This window comes from Rhineura floridana, chromosome 22, assembly GCF_030035675.1.
Source record: "Rhineura floridana isolate rRhiFlo1 chromosome 22, rRhiFlo1.hap2, whole genome shotgun sequence".
Classification (NCBI taxonomy): domain Eukaryota; kingdom Metazoa; phylum Chordata; class Lepidosauria; order Squamata; family Rhineuridae; genus Rhineura; species Rhineura floridana.
In genome coordinates this window covers 17066108-17088362 of record NC_084501.1, presented here as the reverse complement: position 1 = coordinate 17088362, position 22255 = coordinate 17066108, and the positions used below count along the sequence as shown (strand labels likewise).

The 22255-nt window shown below is 51.2% G+C and overlaps 3 protein-coding genes across 12 annotated transcripts in view; 2 read left to right on the top strand and 1 right to left on the bottom strand.

Annotated features, from left to right (window-relative positions):
- Positions 1-1822, top strand: part of NUP210L (nucleoporin 210 like) — a 57496-nt gene extending 55674 nt beyond the window's left edge. For all 8 annotated transcript variants that reach the window (XM_061606873.1, XM_061606872.1, XM_061606870.1 and 5 more), the window contains 2 exons: positions 128-178; positions 1181-1822. In XM_061606873.1, coding sequence (XP_061462857.1) covers positions 128-178; positions 1181-1252 — 123 coding nt within the window. In that variant the 3' untranslated portion in view covers positions 1253-1822. The remainder of the gene's footprint in view (positions 1-127; positions 179-1180) is intronic.
- Positions 1823-3313: 1491 nt separating this feature from the next.
- Positions 3314-11624, top strand: JTB (jumping translocation breakpoint). 3 transcript variants are annotated; one of them, XM_061605767.1, is made up of 5 exons: positions 3314-3450; positions 4635-4675; positions 6569-6654; positions 8219-8298; positions 10779-11624. In XM_061605767.1, exons 1-5 carry the CDS (start codon positions 3386-3388, stop codon positions 10933-10935), a joined length of 429 nt encoding a protein of 142 aa, XP_061461751.1. In that variant the 5' UTR covers positions 3314-3385; the 3' UTR covers positions 10936-11624. The 3 variants fall into 3 exon arrangements, with proteins under 3 accessions (XP_061461751.1, XP_061461752.1, XP_061461750.1); XM_061605768.1 differs by lacking the exons at positions 3314-3450; positions 10779-11624 and adding exons at positions 3750-4109; positions 9346-10771; XM_061605766.1 differs by lacking the exon at positions 3314-3450 and adding an exon at positions 3762-4109.
- A 1517-nt stretch (positions 11625-13141) lies between these two features.
- LOC133375182 (cocaine- and amphetamine-regulated transcript protein-like) lies at positions 13142-18102 on the bottom strand. Its single transcript, XM_061606758.1, has 3 exons — positions 17974-18102; positions 15462-15545; positions 13142-13295 (listed from the first exon to the last, which is right to left on the bottom strand). Exons 1-3 carry the CDS (start codon positions 18100-18102, stop codon positions 13188-13190), a joined length of 321 nt encoding a protein of 106 aa, XP_061462742.1. The 3' UTR covers positions 13142-13187.
- Positions 18103-22255: the final 4153 nt, after the last annotated feature.

Genomic DNA, 22255 nt, shown 5'->3' with positions numbered 1-22255 from the left:
AAGGCGCTCTGACACAAACCTCCACATTCAGCAACCATAGACTTAATCCATGTTCTTATTTTTAAGAGTGGGCTCAACAGGTGCCCTGTTCCCTCATCTTCTCTGCTTCCTTTCTCCCCCCCCCCAGGCTTTCAGCACTCTGGCCCGGGACATACTTCTGAAATCAAGCAAAAAATCGGTGAGAAATCTTTGAGAAAGGGGCTGCAGGGAAGACACACACCCCCGTTGGTTCACAGTTGAGCCAGCTAGCCTGAAGAAGGAGCCGATACGAAATCTGAGATGTGGTGGTGCTGGCTGGTGTCCTTTGGGACTGGTGGGGTGGAATAAACTGGTTGCAAGTCAGACAGGCTGGCCAGTGGGGGCTGGCTGAGGGCAGAGTGATGCTGGTGGGGCAGCACCCCATTTGCCCTAATTGCCTCCAGGTGCAAAACAGCGGCTCGGGGCAGAAGCATTGCCCGTGGCCATGCTCCCTGATAAAACACATCAGGCGGCGCTTCAAAAAATCTGAGCATGTGTAGTTTGACCTTAACTTTCTCAAAACACCCTCGAGTATAATGCTCTTAAGAATATAAGAGCCATACAGCCGGGTCAAGTCAAAGGCCCACCCGCTCCAGCATTCTTTCTCCCAGTGGCCAACCAGATGCCGCAACAGGAAGCCCACAAGCAGCATCTGAGCGCAACAGCAACTCTCAGAGGCTCATTCCCGCCTCCAAAAGTGGATGGAGAACATAGGCCACATTCGCACCATATATTTATTCCATTGTAAACAGTCATGGCTTCCCCCAAACAATCCTGGGAAATGTAGTTTGTTCAGGGTGCTGAGAATTGTTGGGAAGTTGATTGTTGAACCATGCTGGCAATTGTAGCTTTGTGAGGAGAATAGGGGGTCTCCGAACAGCTCTCAGCACCCTGAACAAACTACATTTCCCAGGATTCTTGGGCCTGTTTAAAGTGGGATCACAGTGGAATAAACGCACAGTGCAAATGTTGCCAGAGTTGTCCTGGCTAGCACCTGTCAGTAGCCTTCTCCATGTATTTGCCTAATCCTCTTTGAAATCTGTGCAGGTTGGTGGCCATTGTGGCTAATTCTGTGGTTGATGCACCGCTGTGCAAAGAAGTGTATTCCACCCAGTCGTTCATTTCGCTTCTCTTCCCCCCCCCTTCTCTCTTTCGCATTCAGGCTCAGCACATCAAGAGGCCTTTGGACCTTAAAGGATCTCAGAAAGGCAGCAGTAAATGTTCCATGGTGTAGCGCCGGCGGCTGGTCTGCCTGGGAGCAATCCGTCGCGCCTCTGCCTTGCCAGGGGCCTGGTCATAGGACACACCTTTTCTCCCTTTACATTCCAAACACCTCCCACTTTCTTTCACGGAGCCTGCAGTCCCTTCTGGGCTGGACCCTGGGAGGCTGGTGCCAGGTGGGGTATAGAGGCAGAGACCTCCTGCTCCCCCCCCCATCTTGGCCCCGTGCCCTTTCAGCAAAGGGAATATGGACAAATTTGATGGGATGTTGTGAAAAGGGTCAGGGGAGTCACTTGCAGGGAGGGTTATAAAGGGTAGTGGGAGACAGTAGTGGGATGCTGACGTTCTATTCCATAAGCCTATCATCGGGAGAACGCCTTCACACTACAATGCGACTTCTGTGCTGTGTACATCATAGGAAGGACGCTGATCGCCTCCCATGAGGGAGAGGGGCGTTGCTCCCCTGCCCCGCGGGGCCTCACCACGTTATGTTTGGGCAGGAACATGCGCAGGATGAAAAAAGACAAAGAAACCATTCCACATGTGCCTCTTTGTAATCCTATGAACAGTATTAAATATTTGCAGAGATTTCTGGGCGTCTCTTGTCCTGAACATGGTGGGCACAACAAGGGCCGGGCTGGCACAGGGGAAGTGACCTTCATTGTGTGGCTTACAGAGCCTGAGAGATTAAAAGGTGGGGGTTGCGGGTGGGGTGCGAGGGGAGGCCTCTTGGCATACCTCTGAAGGCAAAATGCATCTTGGTTCGCTATCCTGCTGCAGCGATCTCAATTTTCTTCAAGGCCCTTTCCTGTGGACATCCAATCTTTTAACCTGGTGCATGTATAACTGGCAGACTCGGTTCTCTGCATGCTGATATATATCTGAAACGGCATCATTCAGTCCATGCATAGGAAGGTACCTAATACCGAGTCAGAGCATTGGTCCATCTAGCTCAATATTGCTTACACTGACTGACAGTGGCTCGCCAGGGTTTCAGGCAAGGAGTCTCTCCTAGACCTACCTGGAGATGCTGGGGATCGAACCTGGGACCTTCTGCATGCAAGGCAGGTGCTCTGCCACTGAGCCACGGCCCTTCCCCAAAAGGAAGACACTTGGGAGAATCCCAATATTTGTAAAGTCCGCCCCCCCCCAAAAAACCCCTTCAGAAAGATTATCCTAATGGGTGAGGGGACCTTGCAACAGCTCAGTGAGGTCTGAACATGCTCAGTGGGCACAGAATGCTGGCTGACTGTTGGGCATGGAGTTGTGGAAGATTGGAGGAAGGGAATGGAATATCCTGGGAAGGGCACAGCTAGCTGGCTGGCCAGCACCTTCCAGACACTACAACATTTTGTTTACAAACTAAAAGACATGACACAAAAGAAAAAAAATGATGAGGAGGGAAGAGGAAAACAAGCACTAATTCTTTTCACGGTAGCTCTTAACATGACCAGCAGGAAGGGCAATGCTCTTTTTACTAAGCAGTTATTGTTTGCCTGAGGTTCGGTGCCATGGATTCATTTTTTGCTGTTCCTTCCCCTCCTCCACAACTCCATGCAGCAAGATTTCTACTGGGGCTGCGGGTAGAGGTGGAGATGGGTGCTTGCAAAGGGTGGCAAGCCATGGGGACCTTGCAAAGCCACACTCTCCTGTGCATTAAAAAAAAAGAAAGAAACTGAAGCGACAGGTTTCAGTTCAGCAGGTAAAGCATGCATCTTTATCTCCGCCTGTTGAATTGCCTGCCATAAGGATTAATAAGCAGGGTGAACTTTCTCGAACTAACAATAATAATGTCATCCTGGCTTACCTACTTTTGTCATTTTTAGTGGAGGGGAAGAGAGGTAGAGGATCTGTTTATTTCACAACACGGCAACAAAAGAGAACCTTGTACCGTCTTCACTGTTTTTGATTCTTAGGCCACTCTGCCCCGCACATGGAGGCGCCTCCCAGCTGCGACGGAGGACCAGAAGTCTTCTGGCAGGAACCATAGAGACTTGGACTTTGAGGAAGGGAAAGACAACAACTCCTCCTCTTCCCTTCACCGGTTCGGGGCGGGGTGTTAAACAGTTACTCATCTTCCCACAATGCCCCGCGAGAGCCCAAGAGTGAGGCGGAAGCGAGAGCGAGAAAGCCACGCCCCTTAATAATGATGGGGCCAAGATGGCGTCTGGCTGTGGCTGCGATTTTGGGGTTCGTCGTTCCAGCCCCCGGGTAAGGTGTCTCCTTTTGGGTGGGGGGAAGAGTAAACTGGGGTTTCCGGGCTACCGGTGGCCCCCTGAGCTCCAGAACGGTAATTAAGGCCACACGCACACCCATTTAAAGCGGCATCCTACCCCTTTAAACAGTCACGGGTTCTCCCAAAGAACCCTGGGAAGTGTAGTTTGTTCAGAGCCCTGGGAATGGAACCTCTGCCTTAGCAAACTACAGTTCCCATGATTCTGTGGAGGTGGGGTGGGGGTGGGGGTGGGGGTGGGGGTGGAAAGCCATGACTCTTTAAAGAGGCATAAGAGTACTTTAAATGGATGGTGTGGAGGTGATCTAATACTGCCACGCTAATAAGCAGCACAGGTCTCTGCCCGGAAGAGGTTACAGTCTATACCAGACAATGGGGCTAGAAGGAGAGGAAAGGGGGTGGGGGAAGGAAATCAGTGCCCAAGGCAACTTTTTGACAACTCGTGCAAAAGGGGAAAAAAGGGCTCTGCTTTTAAGGCGCCTATAATCCAGAAACACTGGGATGCAGAGGGACGTATGAGTATGTTATTGTTATATAGGGAGGGATATATGACTATATTATTACTACTATCACTGTTATTATTTACACTTGTCAGTCACTTTATACACAAGAAGAAGCCTCAAAGTGACTTAACAAGGTAAAACACAACAATGAGAATCAATTTTCAAATCAGAAAAAAATGCTAATCTTCTAACGTTCAGCATCATTGGGTAGCCCCAAGTTCTAGTATTTCTGAGAAATTTCTGTGCGTCATTTCATACGTGTCTATGATGACATCCCCTTTACTTGCCTTTTCTCTAAATGAAAAAGCCCCAAATGTTATACCTTTGTAGAAGCTGCTTCTCTCTTCTTCACTAAGACTTGTTTTTCTGTATTCATTGTAACTTGATCTGTAATAATGCTTTCCCCCAATTCAACTGGAAGAGATACTAAGCTAACTAGGGACAAAAAAACAAAGGGAGGGGCTGATGCTTTCACACCCTGCCTGTAGCTTCACAGAGGCATCTGATTGGCCGCTATGGGGAATAAGGTGCTGCACTATGAGGGCCTTTGATTTAATCCGGCAGGGCTGTCGTTCTCTGCCTCCGTTTCATTCATATTATCTGTCTTCCTCATGTTCATTTCTCTGCAACGTTTTCTTCTTTTTCTGTCACATTTCCAGGTTGGCTGAGGTGGCTTTTGAAAGTGATGGGAAAAACCCAGGTGAGAGGCTAATCCTGTATCTACAGTACATTGTTATTATGTGTTTGCTTTTATAATTCAGTTTCCAGATGTTCAATCTGGAAGGCCGATGATGGAGTGGAGGGCAGGCAGCAATACATTAAAATATATTAGACATCTTCTCTAGGCATGTTTAGCCTGGAGCAGAGAAGACTGAGGGGAGATATGATAGCACTCTTCAAGTACATGAGAGGAGGGCCTGGATCTCTTCTCGATCGTCCCAGAGTGCAGGACACGGAATAATGGGCTCAAGTTGCAGGAAGCCAGATTTCGACTGGACACCAGGAAAAACTTCCTAACTGTTAGAGCCATACGACAATGGAACCAATGACCTAGGGAGGTCTTGGGCTCTCTGACACTGGAGGCATTCAAGAGGTAGTTGGACAGCCATCTGTCAGGAATACTTTGATTTGGATTCCTGCACTGAGCAGGGGGTTGGACTTGATGACCTCATAGGCCCCTTCCAACCCTACTATTCTATGATTCTATGAAGGTGCTTCGAAAGATCTGGGCGCTTACAGTTTTGTCTGGCCGCATGATCCTTCACTTTCTCAAAGGCCCATCTAGCCCAGCCTCCTGTTCTCACAGTGGCCAGCCAGATGCCCCAGTGGGAAGCCCACAAGCAGGACCAGAGCGCAACGGCGACTCTCCCCACTTGTAATTCCCAGCAACTGGAATTCAGAGGGCATCCCGGAGGGAGAACATAGCCGTCATGGCTAGTAACTTAGGAACGTAAGAGGAGCCTGGTTGCTGCATTTAGACGAAGGCATCCTCACAGTGGAACAGAAATTCTCCCCTCTTGCGGCTTCCAGCAACTGGGGTTCAGGGACACACTGCCTCCGACAGGGGAGGAAGGACGTAGCCATCATGGCTAGTAAGCACTGAGAGCCTTCTCCTCTGTGAATTTGTCTGATCCTCTTTTAAATCTGTCCAAGTTGATGGCCGTCACAACATCATGTGAAGACACCAGTCGTGTAGTGGCAAATTCAGAAGTGTAGGTCCCTTCATGATAGTCACTGCCATGCCCCTCCCTCTTTTTTTACTGCTTGGCTGAGCATGAGATCCTTGTTAATGCCTTCTCCCACCACAACAGACGCCCCAGGAGCCAATAAGCACAAAGGAGGAGAGTGTTAGCTACTGAAAAGAGTCGTCTCAATAGCTGACGTACCTCCTTTCACTCTGATTGGCTCCTGTCAGCAGGGAAGGACAAGGAAGCATGTTAGAAGACTCTTCTCAGTGGCTGACATGCTTCCCTTTCATGCTGATTGGCTCATAGGATGCTGGAGACATAGGGACTCTGCTGGGACCCTGCGCCCCAAAATGTAAGGGTCTAAGAACCCCTGAACCCTGGATGACTACACCCCTGGAAGAGACGTGAGACAGTAGTAACTACTGATAATAATTATAGTCGTAGTTGAAAGACTCAGTGGTTTCCTATTTCCCCGCACTCTCCTTCACATGGTATTTGCTCCCAGCCTCCCCAGTTAAGTATCCAAGAGCGGGCTTAATGAAGCAGACACAGAGGCGATCTTGTCCAGCATTCTGTTTTCACAGTGGCTGTGAGAAACCCACAAGCAAGACCTGAGTGCAACAGCAACTCTCCCCTCCTGCGGTTTCCAGCAACTGGTGTTCAGAAATACCTCAGCCTCAGACAGCTGTGGTAGAGCATAGCTATTGTGGCTAGTACTAGCCACTGATGGCCTTCTCCTCCATGAATTTGTCTAATCCTCGTTTAAAGCCATCCAACATGGTAGCCATCGCTGCCTCTTGTCAGAGCGAATGCCGTAGTTTTGATTGTCTCTTGTGTCGAGAACTGTGTCCCCTTTTTAAAGCTTGCTCCAGCGTTGCTGATTTCCCGTGTGGCTTTTCCCACAGCAAGTTTACCGGGGGTCACGCTGTGTTGGCAGAGCGAGGAGTTCGTGGTGACGCAGCAGTGCGCTCCCTGCCAGAGTTTTCAGGCGGTAAGTGAAGTTCCGAGGAGAACTTGGGTCAGGATGGAAATATTGTGAACCGATACACGTGTGCAGAGTTGAATAGCGCAATGGATAGAATGTGCTGGAACGATATAAAATGATGACTGTAGTATTTGATTGACAGTAAATACAGGGATGTCTCTGTAAGGTAAGGGAGCCTCCACCCTGACAGCGCTTGGCCTGTGTAATTGCTGGGCCAAGAGGGAGTTGGGAGTAGGCCGCACTGCTGCAGTTGGGGTGTGTTAAGAGCTGGAAAACAAACATTTGACCCTCTAGATGGTTCAATTTATTTGGGGGGATAGGGCCATAGCTCAGTGGTAGAGCATTCGGCTTACATGCATGAAGTCCCAGGTTTGAGTGGCTGCCAGTCAGTGTAGACAATCCCAAGTTAGAGAGACCCAGGTTCTGACTTGCTGTAAGACCTATCCCTTATGTTTTTACGTGAGACAGGGTTCTGGGCAAGGCTACCGATTGTCAGGAGGCACGCATGAACCGGTGTCACGTGCAGAGGGACAACAGGCAGCCTCGTCTGAGGGCAAGTGTTTCTCCTGTGTTTCAGTAAGGTGGATGATTGAATGGGCCGGTCATAACTGATTTGGGGAGATTATCCCCCCCCCTCATCCCAGTTGATGGGATTGAGCAGAAGTGAGAGCGCTAAAATCATACAGGGGTGCAGTGGGGTAGCCTCCTCTGGGTGGGTTAACTTGGGCTCACAGTAGCCTCTGATCTCTGTTTCTCATGGGACACAGTACACGAACAGGAGTGTAGGAAGTCGCCTTATACTGGTGAGATGTCCTATGAGGAGCTAGTTATGATTAGGCAGGGGAAGCTTCAGTGAAGAGACGACAGCTGTCTCCAGAATATCTGAAAAGTTGTCAACAACAAAAACTGCCTCTGGAGTTGGCAGGCTCTCCTTCACTGGAGGTACTTATGCAGTCATCCATCGGGGATGCTGTAGTTATCAGCATATCATGAGGGTGGACTAGATGACCTCTGAGATCCGTTCCAATTCTGTTAATCACACCATTGGTCCATAAAGCTTAGTATTGCCTACACTGACTGGCAGTTGGTCTCCAGGATTTCAGACTGGAGATACTCTCAGCCCTACCTGGTGATGCTATTGGGGACTGAACCTGGGACCTTCTTGCATCCGCAGCAGATGCTCAACCACTGAGCTATGGCCCATCTCCAAGAAACAAAGTAAGATTCTAGTCCTCGTTCTGAATAAAGGGCGAATTTAATTAGAAAAATAGGAAGCTAGCAGATGAGTCGAACCATTCGTCCATCCAGCTCAGGACTGTCTACACTGACCGGCAGCACCTTTCCAAGATTTCAGGTGGGGGTGTCTCCCAGCCCAGCCTGGAGATGCCATTGGGGATTTAACCTTCTGTGTGCAACGCAGGTGCTCTTCGATAGCCAAATGGGGAAGGGTGGACTCTTTTTGTCCCGGCTGCAAACGAGCTTCTTCTGCGTTGACCAACGACGAGGCTCATCTGACTTCCGAATGCTTAACAGATGTATTTTTTTAAAAAAAGTCTGCTCTTGGTTGCAGAAAACAGTGCCAGAATGCAGTGCGACGGGCTTCGTTGAGCAAATCAACTGCAGCGACTCCAAGAAGGGCGAATTCAAGAGGTGGGTGCCCCGCGAGGAGGAGGGCGCCGGCGGCCTCTGTAGCCCTGGTGTCCTGCCGCCGGCGCCGGTGGTGGGGAATTGACTGGTTTTGCAGCTCTCTTGCACTGAACAGCAGCAGAGGAAGACCCTCCACCAGCGCTCAAATCGGTAGCAGGGAATCTTAGGCCCGGGGACGAATACACACCCGCAAGCCTCCCTTTTTGGGCTTCTGCTCAGGCAAACATCCCCGTCCCCAGCCACGCCTCCTACTGGCCCTTGAGGGCTAATGTTTAGGACTCAACATGCCCAGGACTGTCCTTCTCAGCAGGCTGTCTTGGCTTACAAAAGGGGGCAGGCGAGCTCAGATCCAGGCAAGCACAGGTGGTTCCCCTGAGGCCTCTCCGCCTGGCCCTTGGAACTCTCCCCAGGCCACACCCCATCTTCCCAGGCCACACCCCCTGCTGGCCCTGCTTCGCACCCAGAGCTCTTAGCATCTTTGCCCGGCAGGACTGTGTCCTAGAGCTCTGATCCGGCCCCTTGCGCGCCTGGATGGAGACTAGAGAGGGTGAGTATGAGCGTGTGGAGAAAGGAGCCTGCTGGTCACAGGTAACGTTTGCATCCAGTGCTCCCCCCATCCCCCAAGTTGCTTTTTTATCAGATTTCCAGGACATGTTCCAGCCAGGCAAAGACTCTTGAGGTGTAGAACAGAGCCTGCAAGGGGGCCTGGCCTGGGGAGAGAGTCCTGGGGGCCGCATTCAGACCATAGGCCCGAGGTTGCCACCCCTGCCTTATATTAATCGGGGGAGGGGGGAGGAATCCATTGCCCAGTTAAGTAGGGACCCCTTTTTAGTTGATCAGAAGAGGTGCTTTTAAAAAAAAAACACCTCAATTTAACAGTGTAAAAAGTCCTGGCAGCCCTGATGATGAGCATGTTTCATAGAAATGCCCTTTGGATACTCGGTAAATTAATTGGTACTTAATTAAAAGGTAACCTGGCCACCATACAACTCAGGCTGTGTTGCACGATTCAGGCCAGTGAAAAGAAATATTTATTTTTATTATTATTAGCCGGTGGCCGTGCTTCCTGGGCTGATGGGAGTTGTAGTTTAACCACATCTGGAGGGCCAAAGGTTCCCCTGCGCCTGATGCCACTGAACAGACTGTGTCCGTTCCCGTCTTCAAATGTTTTAGCTGTCGGGGCCGCCATAACCTTCTGCCAGGGAATGGATTGGTCCTTTTTCTAAAAAAACAAAAATTCGGGTGCGTTATTGTCGGCTGTCTCTTGGCGGCAGTGGAGAGATCCACAGGTCAGCTGCACAGCAGGTTAAATATTTTCTTCTGTGTAAACCGTTGATGCCCAGGGGGAGGTTTTTTTCCTCTTGCTGAAGTCCTAGCGAATGGGCTGATGAACTGTACCCCCTTTCCAAGCAGCTTGTGATGTTTACAGACTGCCAAGCGGGTCTTGCAACAGATTGTTTGCAGGGTGCAATGCTCCGCCTCCCGCTTGGGCTCTGCCATCCCTTCTGTCGGGATACGTCATTCCCTCCTCCCCCTCGTGCTCTGGTCCTCCTGGCAGGCAGACAGCATCCTGTGGCCACTGAGCATGCTCAGTCCACCTTGGGCTGTTTTGTGTTTTTTCTTGGGGAGGGGGCTGTTCCTTGATTTTGTTCTCCACAAATATGTTTTCGCTGCTCTTCTTCTTCTGCAAACCTCGGGTTCACCTGAGCATGCTGACGTTTCGTCCCTCTTGTTTCTCCACTGCCCCCCTTTTGGCCACATAGCCATCGGCACTCAGCGGCTGAGTTTGCCATTAGAGGACATAGTTAGAATACGATAATTCAGTCTTGCCTCCCTGATGAAGCCCTTGTCCAGGTCCTCTCTCCGAGAGGGGCTCAGAGGGTGGTAACAAAGGAGGGGGGCTTTTCAGTTGTGGCTCCCCGTCTGTGGAATGCGCTCCCCAGCAAGGCCCACTGGCGCCATCATTGACATCTTTTCAGCACCAGGTAAAGACTTACCTTTCCCCCCAAGCATTTGATAGATGTTGTTTTTGCTATTAGCGTGCTTTCAAAACCTCTGTGGCTTATGGCATGATATATTTATTTTTGTCTTTTAATGTGGTTGTAAGTTGTTTGTAGACCCTCAGGTAATGAAACGGCTAACAAATCTAATAAATGATGGCGGCGATGCACAGGCTAGCACGCTCTCTGTAAAGCAGGGCTTTGCCGGGTGAATTCCCTCTCACCCCAGGTGTGCCTTTGTGTGTGACGTTAAGTCTTAGAATCATACAATAGTAGAGTTGGAAGGGGCCTATAAGACCATCAAGTCCAACCCCCTGCTCAATGCAGGAATCTTAGTGGTCAGAGTTTGACCTAATGGGGAGGCTGTTCCTGGAATCCAGAGGGACCCCCTTCAAACCCTGCAAAGCACACATCCCTCCCTCCCACCCATATGCATGCACACTCTTGAGCGGAGGCTGTGCTCATCCCGTCTTCCCCTTGCAGCTGCCGTTCCATCGAGATGGAGGCGCGCGTCTTCTGGAAGTTCGAGGGCGCCATGCTGGGCTTGGTGGCCATCTTCGCCCTGCTGGTGGTGTGTCGGCAACGGGTGCTGGACCGCAAAGCACTGGAGAAAGTGCGCAAGCAGATCGAGTCCATCTAGCCGTGCTTGCGTCCCTTGCTGCTCCTTTCAGTGCAGAGCTGCCGGTAGACTTCATGGAGGAGAGAACGAGCATCCTGCCTTCCTGGGAAAGGATTTCCCCCTCCGCTTCTGGCCACTAGGAAGCGCTGCTGCCCACGCAGACACCACAGCCTGGGGACTTAGCAGCACTTGGAATGGTTACAGTGAAGCGAGGACAGTTTGTTCTGTGTTCTGAATGTCCTGAGCGCTTGCACAGAGAATGGCTCTCGTCCCCCTTTCCCTGTCATGGGCCCTGCGTTCGACTGCTGCATGGCTTCAGCCTGCTGCAGGCTCTCCTGTCTCTCTTGCCTGCGTTGGACTCGGAGGAAGCGGCCTTGCCTCTCCTTAGTCATACCACTGTTTTATTCGGGAAGAAAAAACGCCAGCAAGCATCCCTCTCTAAACCTTGCAAGGAAAACAACTAATCTCTGACCCTGTTCATCCAACTCCAAAACCCTTTCATCTTTTGGGGTGTGGAAAGTGTAAAAAAGAAAAACCCAAAAAACTATATTGTCTTTTTTTCTTTCTTTTTTTAAAGAGCCATCCTACATCTTTGTTTTTTGGGGAGGATGTTTAAAAAAACCACACTGTGGCTTTAAATCAAACCCACCCTGCTGCTGTTATTCCTGTGTACAAAACTTTAATGTGATTAAAATGCATGTTCCCACCGATGCATGAAGACGTTTTGCGAACACATGCACCGTTCTGTGTCTGGCGCTAGTGATTTTGTGCCGCCTGAGGAAAGACAGACTGGGCTAGATCTGGTTAGCCAGATGGAACTGAGGGCAGAGCAGGCAAAAAGAGGGGAAATGGGGGACAGGGGTAATAGGGTGGGGTAGGGGGCTGACATGCCCTGAATGCTTCTATACCCTGCACTTAGCTTTCTTCCTGACAGGCTAGTTTTCTGAGTTAGAATCCTTTACCCTGAAATGCTAGATCTCTAAGAAGAGGGCACCTAGGTGAAACCTTTGTGCCTCCGTTTGGCTGTTTTCATTTTGCAGAGTCAGGCTCAGCTCTGCAGGGCAGTGAATTTAGCCATTCTGTTGGGGGGCAGGTGTGTGTGGAAGCCTAGACTCGTGAAACGGCCACTCCCCCAAACCACCTGATTTTTGTGTGGAACACCCATGAAGTCAAAAGCAGTATGTCAGAAATATCAGAATTTGCAAGCAGCATGCTCGCCGCCTTCTTGAGTCCAGAGGGGCCACTGCGGTGATGGACTTGAGCGCCTTCTCCAGTCCCAAATCTTTGAAGCGCAAACCCCGCGGGAGTGAAGAGGATCAAACCCGCCAACGTCCAAGGGCCGTTTCCATTGCTGACACTTCCTCAAACTGGAATCCTTAGGATAGGTGGCAAGAATGTAACAAGGGCACTGCTGGACGAGACCAACGCCCCTCCCTTCTCTCTGTCCCCCAGCATTCTGTTTCCTGCATTGGCCAATCAGATTTCTCTAAGCAGCCCGTTAGTGGGGTGTGAACGCAACAGCCCTTTCCTCTCCTGCTATTGCTCTCAAGCAACTGGCGTTCAGAAGTATATGCGGCCCTTGAGGTGAGGCAAAGGTTTTGGATCTGCGTCACGTGAGGGATGCTTACCGCCGGCAAGGTCAGGCGAAGCCCATCCACATCAATCTGCCAGCCCAGCATTTAATGAAATTATGAAACAGTTGTGACTGATCTCTGTCTTCGGATCCTCCTGGTGGGGTGGGGTGTGCTCTCCCACAGCAGTCTTTGGGTTGTATCCAGTGTGAGTCCTACTCAGAGTAGACCCATTGAAAGTAATGTGCATGGCTAACTTAGGTCCATTAATTTCAATGGGGTCTACTCTTGAGTAGAATTTAGTTGGCCACAACCCTTAATGTTCACACTGCTAATCTTGAGTGGAGGAGTGAACTGTCATTTAGCACCCTTGTTGTTGGGATATCTCTGAATCTTTAGAGTTTAAAATATGACACACAAACCTATTTTTGGCCTTGCAGCTGTTTCAGGCCCCCTCCTTCTCCTTCACCCCCCCCATTTTGCCCCCTCCTCACCCGCCCCTCCATTTCTACCGTGATGAAGAAATGCACTTTGCACATGCTCAGAAGCTCCCTTTTATTCCTTCCCAGGCCTGGTTCCAGGGTTGCGGTGAAGCTTGCACCCCTTCCCCGGGCCATCTCCTGCCCCCTCCTGGGGCAACAAAGCAGGAAGTGGGACGTCGCTGACTTGGGGAGGGGAGATGTGATGAGGCATCCCACCGTTTCACAAGCACTTGAGGAGGAAAGCGTTGCAGGCGGATCCGCGGGGGCAGTCGCAGAGTTTGCCAATCCGGGCGCCTTTCCTGACTGCACACATGTCGCCAAAGGAGCACTGTCAAAGGGGAAGAGGGTTAGCGCCGGCTGCTCCGAGGAAGCGCCCATCTCAATACTGAACTCTCTGCCCTGCCTGTTGCGTCTGTGAAAAGCCTTTTGGGGAGGGCCGTAGCTCAGTGGCAGGGCCTCCGCAGAAGGCCCCAAGTTCAGTCCCTGGCGGCATCTCCAGGGAAGGCTGACTCCCCGCCTGAAATCCTAGGGAGCTGCTGCCCATCAGTGCAGGCAGCACTGAGCTAGATTGAGGAATGGTCTGGCTCAGTATAAGGTCGCTTCCGATGTTCCTGTTCAAGTCATCCCTTTATTCAAAACAATGAGGACTAGAATCTTTATATATATATATATATATATATATATATATATATATATATATTGCCGGTGGGGAAGGACAACAGCTCAATCACCAGAGTACCTTCTTTGCATGCAGAGTTCCCGGGTTCAGTCTCCGGCATCTCTAGATAGGGGAATATCCCCTGCCTGAAAACCTGGAGAGCTGCTGCTGGTCAGTGCAGACAATACTGAGCTGGCGTAAGGCGGCTTCCTATGTTTCTTTAGGGGAAGGGACCATGTCGCTCAGTGGAAAAGCACCTGCATTGCCTGCAGAAGATCCCAGGTTCAGTCTCCGGCAGAGCTGGAAGAGACTCCTGGCCTGCCTCCCTGGAGAAGCTGCTGCCAGTCAGAGTAGAAACGATCCTAAGCTAGATGGAGCAAGGCTCTGACTTGGTATAACCTTGCGAGGATCAAATCAGGAATGGCAGGCCCATGTTTGTATGCCGCCTTGAGCTCCTTGGGAGGAAATGCAGGCTAAAAATGTCATAATAAATAAATTGTCCATGGGGGTCAAGCTCAGCTTTGGAACATCACCCTTCCCGAATTGTGGTGGGGAGGGATTGGGCAGGAGGGGAGACTTTGCGTAGCTTGACCCTGAGCTCGGGGTTCTGGAAACGCGTGTGGAGATGGCACGGGGCATGAGGACACGCTCGGCCCTCGGTGGTGGCTGTATGGATGACGGGTCAGATAGAGAGAGAGGCTGAAGGAGCCAGCAAATATTGGCTGCATTTATGGCTGCTTTGCAGATCGAGGCAAGTGTCGTGCTCTGCGGACTGATTTGGATTCCTGCATTGAGCAGGGGGTTGGACTTGATGGCTTTATAGGCCCCTTCCAACTCTTCTATGATTCTATGACTGGGGGGGGCGAGGTTGCCGCAGCAGATTTGTCGAGCGGGGAAATGGGGGTCACGAGACCTGTGTGAAGCGTTAGCCCGAGCCGAGGCCTAGGACGGGAGATCACGTGCTTGCTCAGGGTTTGCGAAAGGCCTAAATTGGGTGGGGAACTGCCAGATGCGGCCCTCCAGACGTGTCTGTCTGGCCCTCGAGACTCTCCTGCAGGCCACACCCCTTCTTCCTAGCCCCTCCCTAATGCCAGTTTTGCTCCATAACCTCGATGACCGCTTTGGGCTACCTGGAAATATCTCTGAACTGCGATCTGGCTTGCCTGGCCGGAGAAGTGATTGCTTGTGTATGTGGGAACCGCTGACTTTTGCATGACTGGAATGTAGCATGCTGTTCGTACTGTGCAAGAATCACAATGCTTGCTCCACCCACTTTGCCCTCTGGCCGCCTGCCCATCGCTGGGATGCGGCCCTGGAAGGCTGCCCACAAAGCAATCCAGCCCTTGGGCTGGGAAAGACTCCCCATTCTGTGCCAAATAGGTGCTGTGCGGCCTTTTCAGAAAGGGAGTCCTTCACAGCGGTCTAGCACTCCTACAGCACAAGCGCCTCTTCCCCCTGTTAAATATTGCGGCTCAGTGCAGGGATAACTGGTCCGTTAAGAGTGGTGGTTGAAAACATAAAGAAACCTAAGGTTTGTTACTCCAGAAGGGTAAAGCCATACATGCTGAAGCAGCCATGTGGCTTCCACTCAGGGGGAGCTGTTACTGACTGAGAACAAAGACCGGAAGAGAAGAGAGAAATTGGGAGGAGCAAAGCCTGCAAAAACAACAAACAATTTAGAGGAGGAATCAACAGAGGGAAGGATGCATCGCCTTTCTGTCTATTGCCCTCCCCCCCCGGTTCAGGTCCCTTGTAACATGCGCTGGTGCTTTACTCACAACCCCCCCACCCCATGCCGCCTTCCCCCTAAAGCCACTACCAAGCCAGTGCCAGTACCTTGGGAACTTGGTTGAATTTCTTCTCCCAGGTGGAGACCTTCTTGTGTTGCAGTTTCTCCAGTACTTCCTGAAGCTCATCCAGCTAGCAAGGAGAGGAGAGGTTTTAGAAGTTAACAAAGGCATGAGAAGACCATACGGCATCCCAGAGTTGGCCTGCTTGATGCCTTCATCCACAGGCTTGGCCGCAAAGATAACAACAACAGCCCTTCGCTGCTGTTGCCCTCTAGTAACTGCCATTCCGAGGTAGACTGCATCTGCACGCAGGAGTTCCAGAAAGATGAAATCTGCTGCCCACTGCTTCTTCTTGTTGCCAAAGGGAGTGCCTGCGGTGGCGGGGGAGACGGACACTGTGGCCCTCTGGGTGTTGTTGGACTCTAACTCCCTTCATCCCTGAGTGCCGACCATGCTGGCTGGGCTGGCAGGGTTGGTGTCTGGCAACATCTGAAGGACCGCACAGGGGCCCCCACCTCTCCTGTATATAATTGGTGGTAAATCCAGCTAAGTTCTACCTAGAGCAGACCCATTGCAATTAACGGACCTGAGCTAGCCGCGTCAGCTGATTTCAATGGGTCTGCGCGGGCCAACTTAGCATCCAACCCGATATATTTAATGGGTGCACTTTTTCAGTCGATCAAAAAATGTTTCAAAGGAGGAATCGAACCGATAACATGCGTCAGGCCTGGATGATGAGTGGGCGGTTTTGTTCCTCAGTGAGGAAAAAAAAAGCTTTCTCCGGTCTTAGTTGGCTAAGATCCCAAAAAGTGATGCAATTAGTTTTACGTGTGCGAGGGGGGGGGCAGGCGAAGGGAATGCCTCTGAACTGTCTCTGTTCAGCTGCAGCAAACCCCCTCAAACTCTCCCTCCCCACATCCACACTTCCATGCCCCATGGCAAACTTCGTTTGAAATGGGCGCGTTTTTCCAAAACCATTTCTGATCCAGTCTGCTTTGGAATCTCCTGCAATAAGAAATGTCCACAATCACAAGTGATTTAGAATCATGAGGACTGGAATCTTACTTGATCTGTAGGCAAAGGACCGTAGCTCAGGGGCAGAGCGTCTGCTTTGCTTGCGAAAGGTGGCAGGTTCAATTCCCGGCAGCATCTCCAGGTAGGGCTGGGAAAGGCTCCCTCCCTGAAACCCTGAAGAGCCGCTGCCAGTCAGTGTAGACAATACTGAGCTAGATGCACCAATGGCCTGACTCAGTATAAGGCAGTTTCCTGTGTTGCCTATGGGAAGCCCACAGGCAGGACACGAACAGAAACAGCACTCCTCTGCTTCATTCCCCAGAAACTGGTATTCAGAGGTAGACTGCCTCTGGCCCTGGAGGTTCCATTTAGCCATCCTGACGTTAATGTAAGAAGAGCCCTGCTAGATCAGACTGACGGTCCAAGTAGCCCTGCATTCTGTTTGCTACAGGGGCCAGTCACCACCTGTGGTGAAGGTGGGGAACCTTTTGCCCTTGGGATGTTGCTGGACTCTAGCTCCCATCTTGCCTTACTACTGGCCATCCTGGCTGGGGGCTGATGGGAGCTGGAATCCAGCAACGTCTGAAGAGCTGCAGGCTCCCATCCCTGGCCTAGGGGAAGCCCACAAGCAATGCGGGACGGTCAGAGCCCTCCCCTCTCTTGTCTGTCCTGAGTAGCTGGTATTCAGAGATAGACTGCCTCTGACCCTGGAGGCTCCATTCTGAACAATCACGGCTATTAAGTTAAGAGTAGCCCCGCTGGAACAGACCAAAGGTTCATTCATCTGCTCCAGCATCCTGGAGGGCCGTAACTCAGGGGTAGAGCACCTGTTTTTGCGCACAGAGCGTCCCAGGTTTGAATTCCCCACACCTCCAAGTATGGCTGGGATAGACCCCTGTCTGAAAGCCTGGAGAACTGCTGCCAGCCAGTGCAGGCAGTGTGGAACAGATGGACCAATGGTCCAACTCGGTAAAAGGCAGCATCCTATATTCCCTACTGTGGGAAGGGACCATGCTTCAGTGGTTAGAGCATCTGCGTGGCATGCAAGAGGTCCCAGGTTCAAATCCCCGGCGTCTCCAGGTCCGTCTGGGAATGTCCCCTGCCTCAGACCTTGGAGAGCGGCTGCCGGTCAGTGTAGACAGCCCTGAGCCGGATGGACCAATGGTCTGACTTGGTTTAAGGTGGCTTCCTGGGTCTGCACATGAGTTTGTTTGCCCCCATGAGCCCATTTCCCATTGGACCCGCAGGGGCAAACGCCTGAGCCCGACAGTTCTGCTGTGTGCCACACGTCAGTTCCTGGTTATCCTGTCTGTGGGTGGCCACAGGTGCCATTGCTTTGGCGTCGACTCCATGGCGCCCTCCCCGCACCTGTGCCGAGAAGCCCGGTTGAGCCGCCTTTATGCTTCTCTAAGCCATGCACGCATCCCGCCATCAAGGCTCCATCCTGTGTCCTCTGCTCATCTGCCCTGTGGCAGCCCACGGACGGGGACCCCACGCACCGCTTTCGAGTTGCCGAAGTCCCAAGGGACTTGCACGTCACTCACCAGTTCCTTCTCGTGCTCCTGGTAGGAGTGCTTGAAAGGAAACTCCTGGGGTGCCCGGCCAGCCACGGCAAAGCTCATGCGCGCCACCAAAATCACACACAGCAGGAAGCTGAAGTGGCACCGATCCATGGCGGAGGGAATCCCAAAGGGGCAAGTGGCCACCGCAGCTGTGGGGAGGACAGCCCGAGTGAGCCACTGGAGCTGTCCACTGTGCTGATGCTCGAATGCTGCCTGCCTTTGCCTTCGCAAAGGAGAGAGCGCCTATCAGCTGCTGGGAGGAGGGGGCTTTGGAAGAGGAGGAAGAGAGGCGCCCCCAACCTGCCCCCCCCAAGAGGAGAGAGCAAGCACCAGACACAGAGGGAGGCAAAAGGCTGGGTGCGCGATGAGTGCCGACAGCACCCTGGGGCGGGGGTGATGCTTCAGAGGGAGGCAGCCTCCTGTTACATATTTATGAGAGGCTTACTCTGCGATTGAAATTTTGGCAAGCGCCGGGAGGTATTGAATTGAGCACAGAGCCTCATCCATCATCTTGGATGGGGCTCAAGCGCTGGCTGGGGGCAAAAGAGGCTGGGAATGAGCTCGCGCCCCCGGCCAGACGCCGTTGATTCCAATGTGCCTCTCTGCGCGTCTTGCCTAATGACTGGCTATTATTTGTCCTGTTATTATTAGAATTAATCATTGCTGGAGAACATTGTGGTGTCTGAAAGCACTTAAAAAGCCTAGCCTTGTTTACCCATCTCCATTCTCTCTCTCTCTCCGCCCCCATCTCATAGTAGAGCATCTTCTTTGCACGCAAAGGGTCCCGGGTTCTTGGTTATGGCTGGATGTATGAGTGTTATTTCATCCCCCTCCTATTGTATTATGGCTTTTGTAACTCATTTGTTGTTATTGTGGAATCTGTATTTTTAATATTGTATGCAGTTGAGACTAGGGGCTCCAAGTCAGTGAGGCAGTGGAATCCGCTCCGGGTTTTTCCAGGAGCTGTCAAAGGTACTGAAACCACATCCCTCCACTGACTGTATGGAAACCTTTTTTAAAAAATAAACTAGGGATGGCAAACCTCCAGATGATGCTGGTAGGCTCCAGCTCCCAGCATCCCAGACCATTGCAGGCTGATGGAAGTTTGCATCCAACAACATCTGGAGGACTACAGGTCCTCCCCATCCCTGTAATACGTAAACTTTTCAAATAAAATAAATTAAGAAGCTGAATACGAGGCAGATAGGTTGGACCGATCCAGGTTCAGGAGCTCCAGGAATGTAAAATCCCCTAAGAGTCGTGAATCTTGTATACTAAACATCATCATTGGTGGTCTACAGCCCATCCAGAATCAAAACTCCTGCTTGGAGTTATTGGATTAATATTTCTGAAAGCCTTTGGTTTATATTTAGGGTCCATTTCTAATCTACAGATGTTTCCTCCCTGTTTGAGCTGGTCGACCCTGTTCTTGTTATGTGGTGTGTTTCTTGCGAATTACCCTCCCTCTCTAAAACAGCTACTCACCTGTAATAACTGAGCCGGTGTGGTGTAGTGGTTAGAGTGTTGGACTGGGACCTGGGTGACCAGGATTCAAATCCCTGCTCAACCACAAAACTCACAGGGTGACCCTGGGCCAGTCCTTTCCTTCTCACCCTGATCTACCTTACAGGGTTGTCGTGGGAATTAAATTAGATGGGGGGGAAACAGGTACGCCACCTTGAACTCTTTGGAGGAAAGGGCAGAACAGAAATGTCATAAATCAGTCAATAATAAAATAACCACGTCATAGAGATATGAAGGCAGGGAGCAGCCCTTGCGGTGGCTTCAGCCACCAACTTTCTCCCCATGTCGGCTTTGGCAACACTATGACACGGCCTAATCGTGTCATGCACAACAACAGGGGTGAATTCACCTGCTCCTCGTCCAATGAGAGAGAGAGGCTGTCGCTTGCCAACAGTGCCCTTCTGTGTTCTCCAGAGGACAAACAAGCCGGTCTGTACGCAAAAGAATAAATGGGCATCTGGCACCAGAAATGTCAACACTCCAAAGCCAGCGGGGGAACATTTTGACCTCCTGGGAGGCTCTGTCAACTGACCTCAATGTCGCTGTCCTTGAACGAAAGGGAAACTGGGATGTGAAACTGCAGGGTGATGGCTGATCATGAGATTCAGTGCTATCGCTTGTGGACTTGTTAGAATTAAATGCCCATTGCATGTGTTGGTTGGCTTACCAATGCCAGGATGTCTGTGATATTACCACTAATTGTGTGTGTGTGTGTGTGTGTGTGCGTGCGTGTGTGTGTGCGTGCGTGCTCTCTCTCGTCTGTTTTCTGTACAATCCCTCATTTTGGTTTTATTTATTTATTATTGCATTTCTATCCCACCTTTCCTCCAAGGAGCCCAAGGGGGCGTGCAGACATGGTCCTGCCACCCCCCTCTAGACTTCATGCTCGCAACAACCCTGTGAGGTACGTTGGGTTGAGAGACAGCAACTGGCCCAAGGTCACCCAGAGAACTTCACGGCCATGCAGGATTTTGACTCCCAGGTCCCAGTCCGACACTCTAGCCACTACACCTCACTACACGCATCTGACGAAGTGGGCTGTAGTCCATCAAAGCTGATGCCAAAATAAGGCTGTCAGCGTTTGAGGCAGGTGTGGGAAACCTTTGGCCTTCCAGATGTTGCTGAACTGCAACTCCCATCATCCCTAGCTATGGGCCATGCTTGCTGGGGCTGATGGGAGCTGTAGTTCAGCAACATCTGGAGGGCCAAAGGTTCCCCATATCTGATTTAACGTACCACAAGACTGTTGTTTATATGGTATCCCGGAAATTCACAAACTCTGATTGGTGGAAACACTGATAGCAAGAGCAGATTGCATGTTGACAGTGGAGACTGGCCCAGCAGGGCAGCTGGGGTGCTGTCCCCCCAACCTCAATCTGCCTTCAGTCAGCCCTCACCTGCCCTGCCTTCTTACTTAGAACCAGTCTTAATTAAAACTTCCTCCTCCTTGGAGTGCCTCCAGACCGTCATCATTTTGCAGGAGGGATTCGAGCACATGCCAAAACTTTAGGTTTCTGCAAATTAAACTGCTCTGTCACCCTAACAGAACAAATCTTTTTTTTTTTAAATGGTTTGGAAAGCGACAGGGAAATGCATTGAAAAGCGTGGGGTGAACGAGTGACTAACATGGAATCGTATAAACGCCCCACAAGCGAGCCAGGATGAATGCTCACTGTCATATAACCGCCCAGTAAGCGAATCAGAACAAATGCTCAACAGGCCATAGCCTAACCACCATGTAAGGATTGTGCAAGCAAATCAGGATGAGTGCCGACTAAACAGCGTGTCTGGAGCGGCCCTTAGCTTCATTGTTGCCCCTTGGGGAGCTCATCAGGGGAGGAGGATGGGGATAAGACTAGAATGAGGCTCCACCTCTTGTTGGCTTTGGCTCCGCCTACTGTTGGGCTCCCTGCCTTCCGTCCCACCGGTCCTGACAGTGGGCACCAGGCACTACTGAGCGTTGAAACTGACTTGAGGCTACATCTGCCAAACATTGCATTCAGCTTCACGAGACTTTGTTCCAGAGAACATCCGTCGCATTAGAGAGGCAAGACGGTGGTTATTAAAGTATGAGTTATGGGATGTAATTTGCTCTATAGAACAAACAGGAACGCACACACATTATTAGGTGCGCACTGCTGAGCCCCCGCCCCCAGCAATTTTGAAAATGATTTGCCAGCAGAGAAGGGCAGACTTTGAGAACCGCTGCTGTATGCTAATAGCAAACTCATTCTCCGAGTTGCGATCCGTATGTGGCCAGACTGGCGCCACCCACGCAAATCACCCTGGGGAAATACTAGGGTCTGCAGGAGTACAAAAAAGTTTTTTTTGGGGGGGGGGAGAAACTCCCCAAAACAAATCAAGAGGGGGAATGGAATGGAGTGTTCTGGAAAGGATGTGGTTGGCTGGAATCCTAAACAGAAGCAGTCTGCGCCGCAGCAGGTTGATTCCAGGCCCCAATGCAGACTCTCTGTTGGGTGTGTGTGTGATGTAGCTGGTAAAGTCACAGGAGAGAGCCCTTCCCGAAGAAATGCACAAATGAACAAGCTTTTAACGAGAGCTAAGATTTGAACTTGGGACCTTCCACATAAGGAGTCGGGAACCTCCATCCCAAGGCCTCAGTGCGGCCCCCAGGCCTCTCCATGTTCCTCTCCGGGCTCTCCCAGGCCGCGCCATTCACTGGCCTTCCTCTGGGCTCTCCTTAAATCCTTTTGCCCGCCTGGAATGCGTGGCTGAGCGA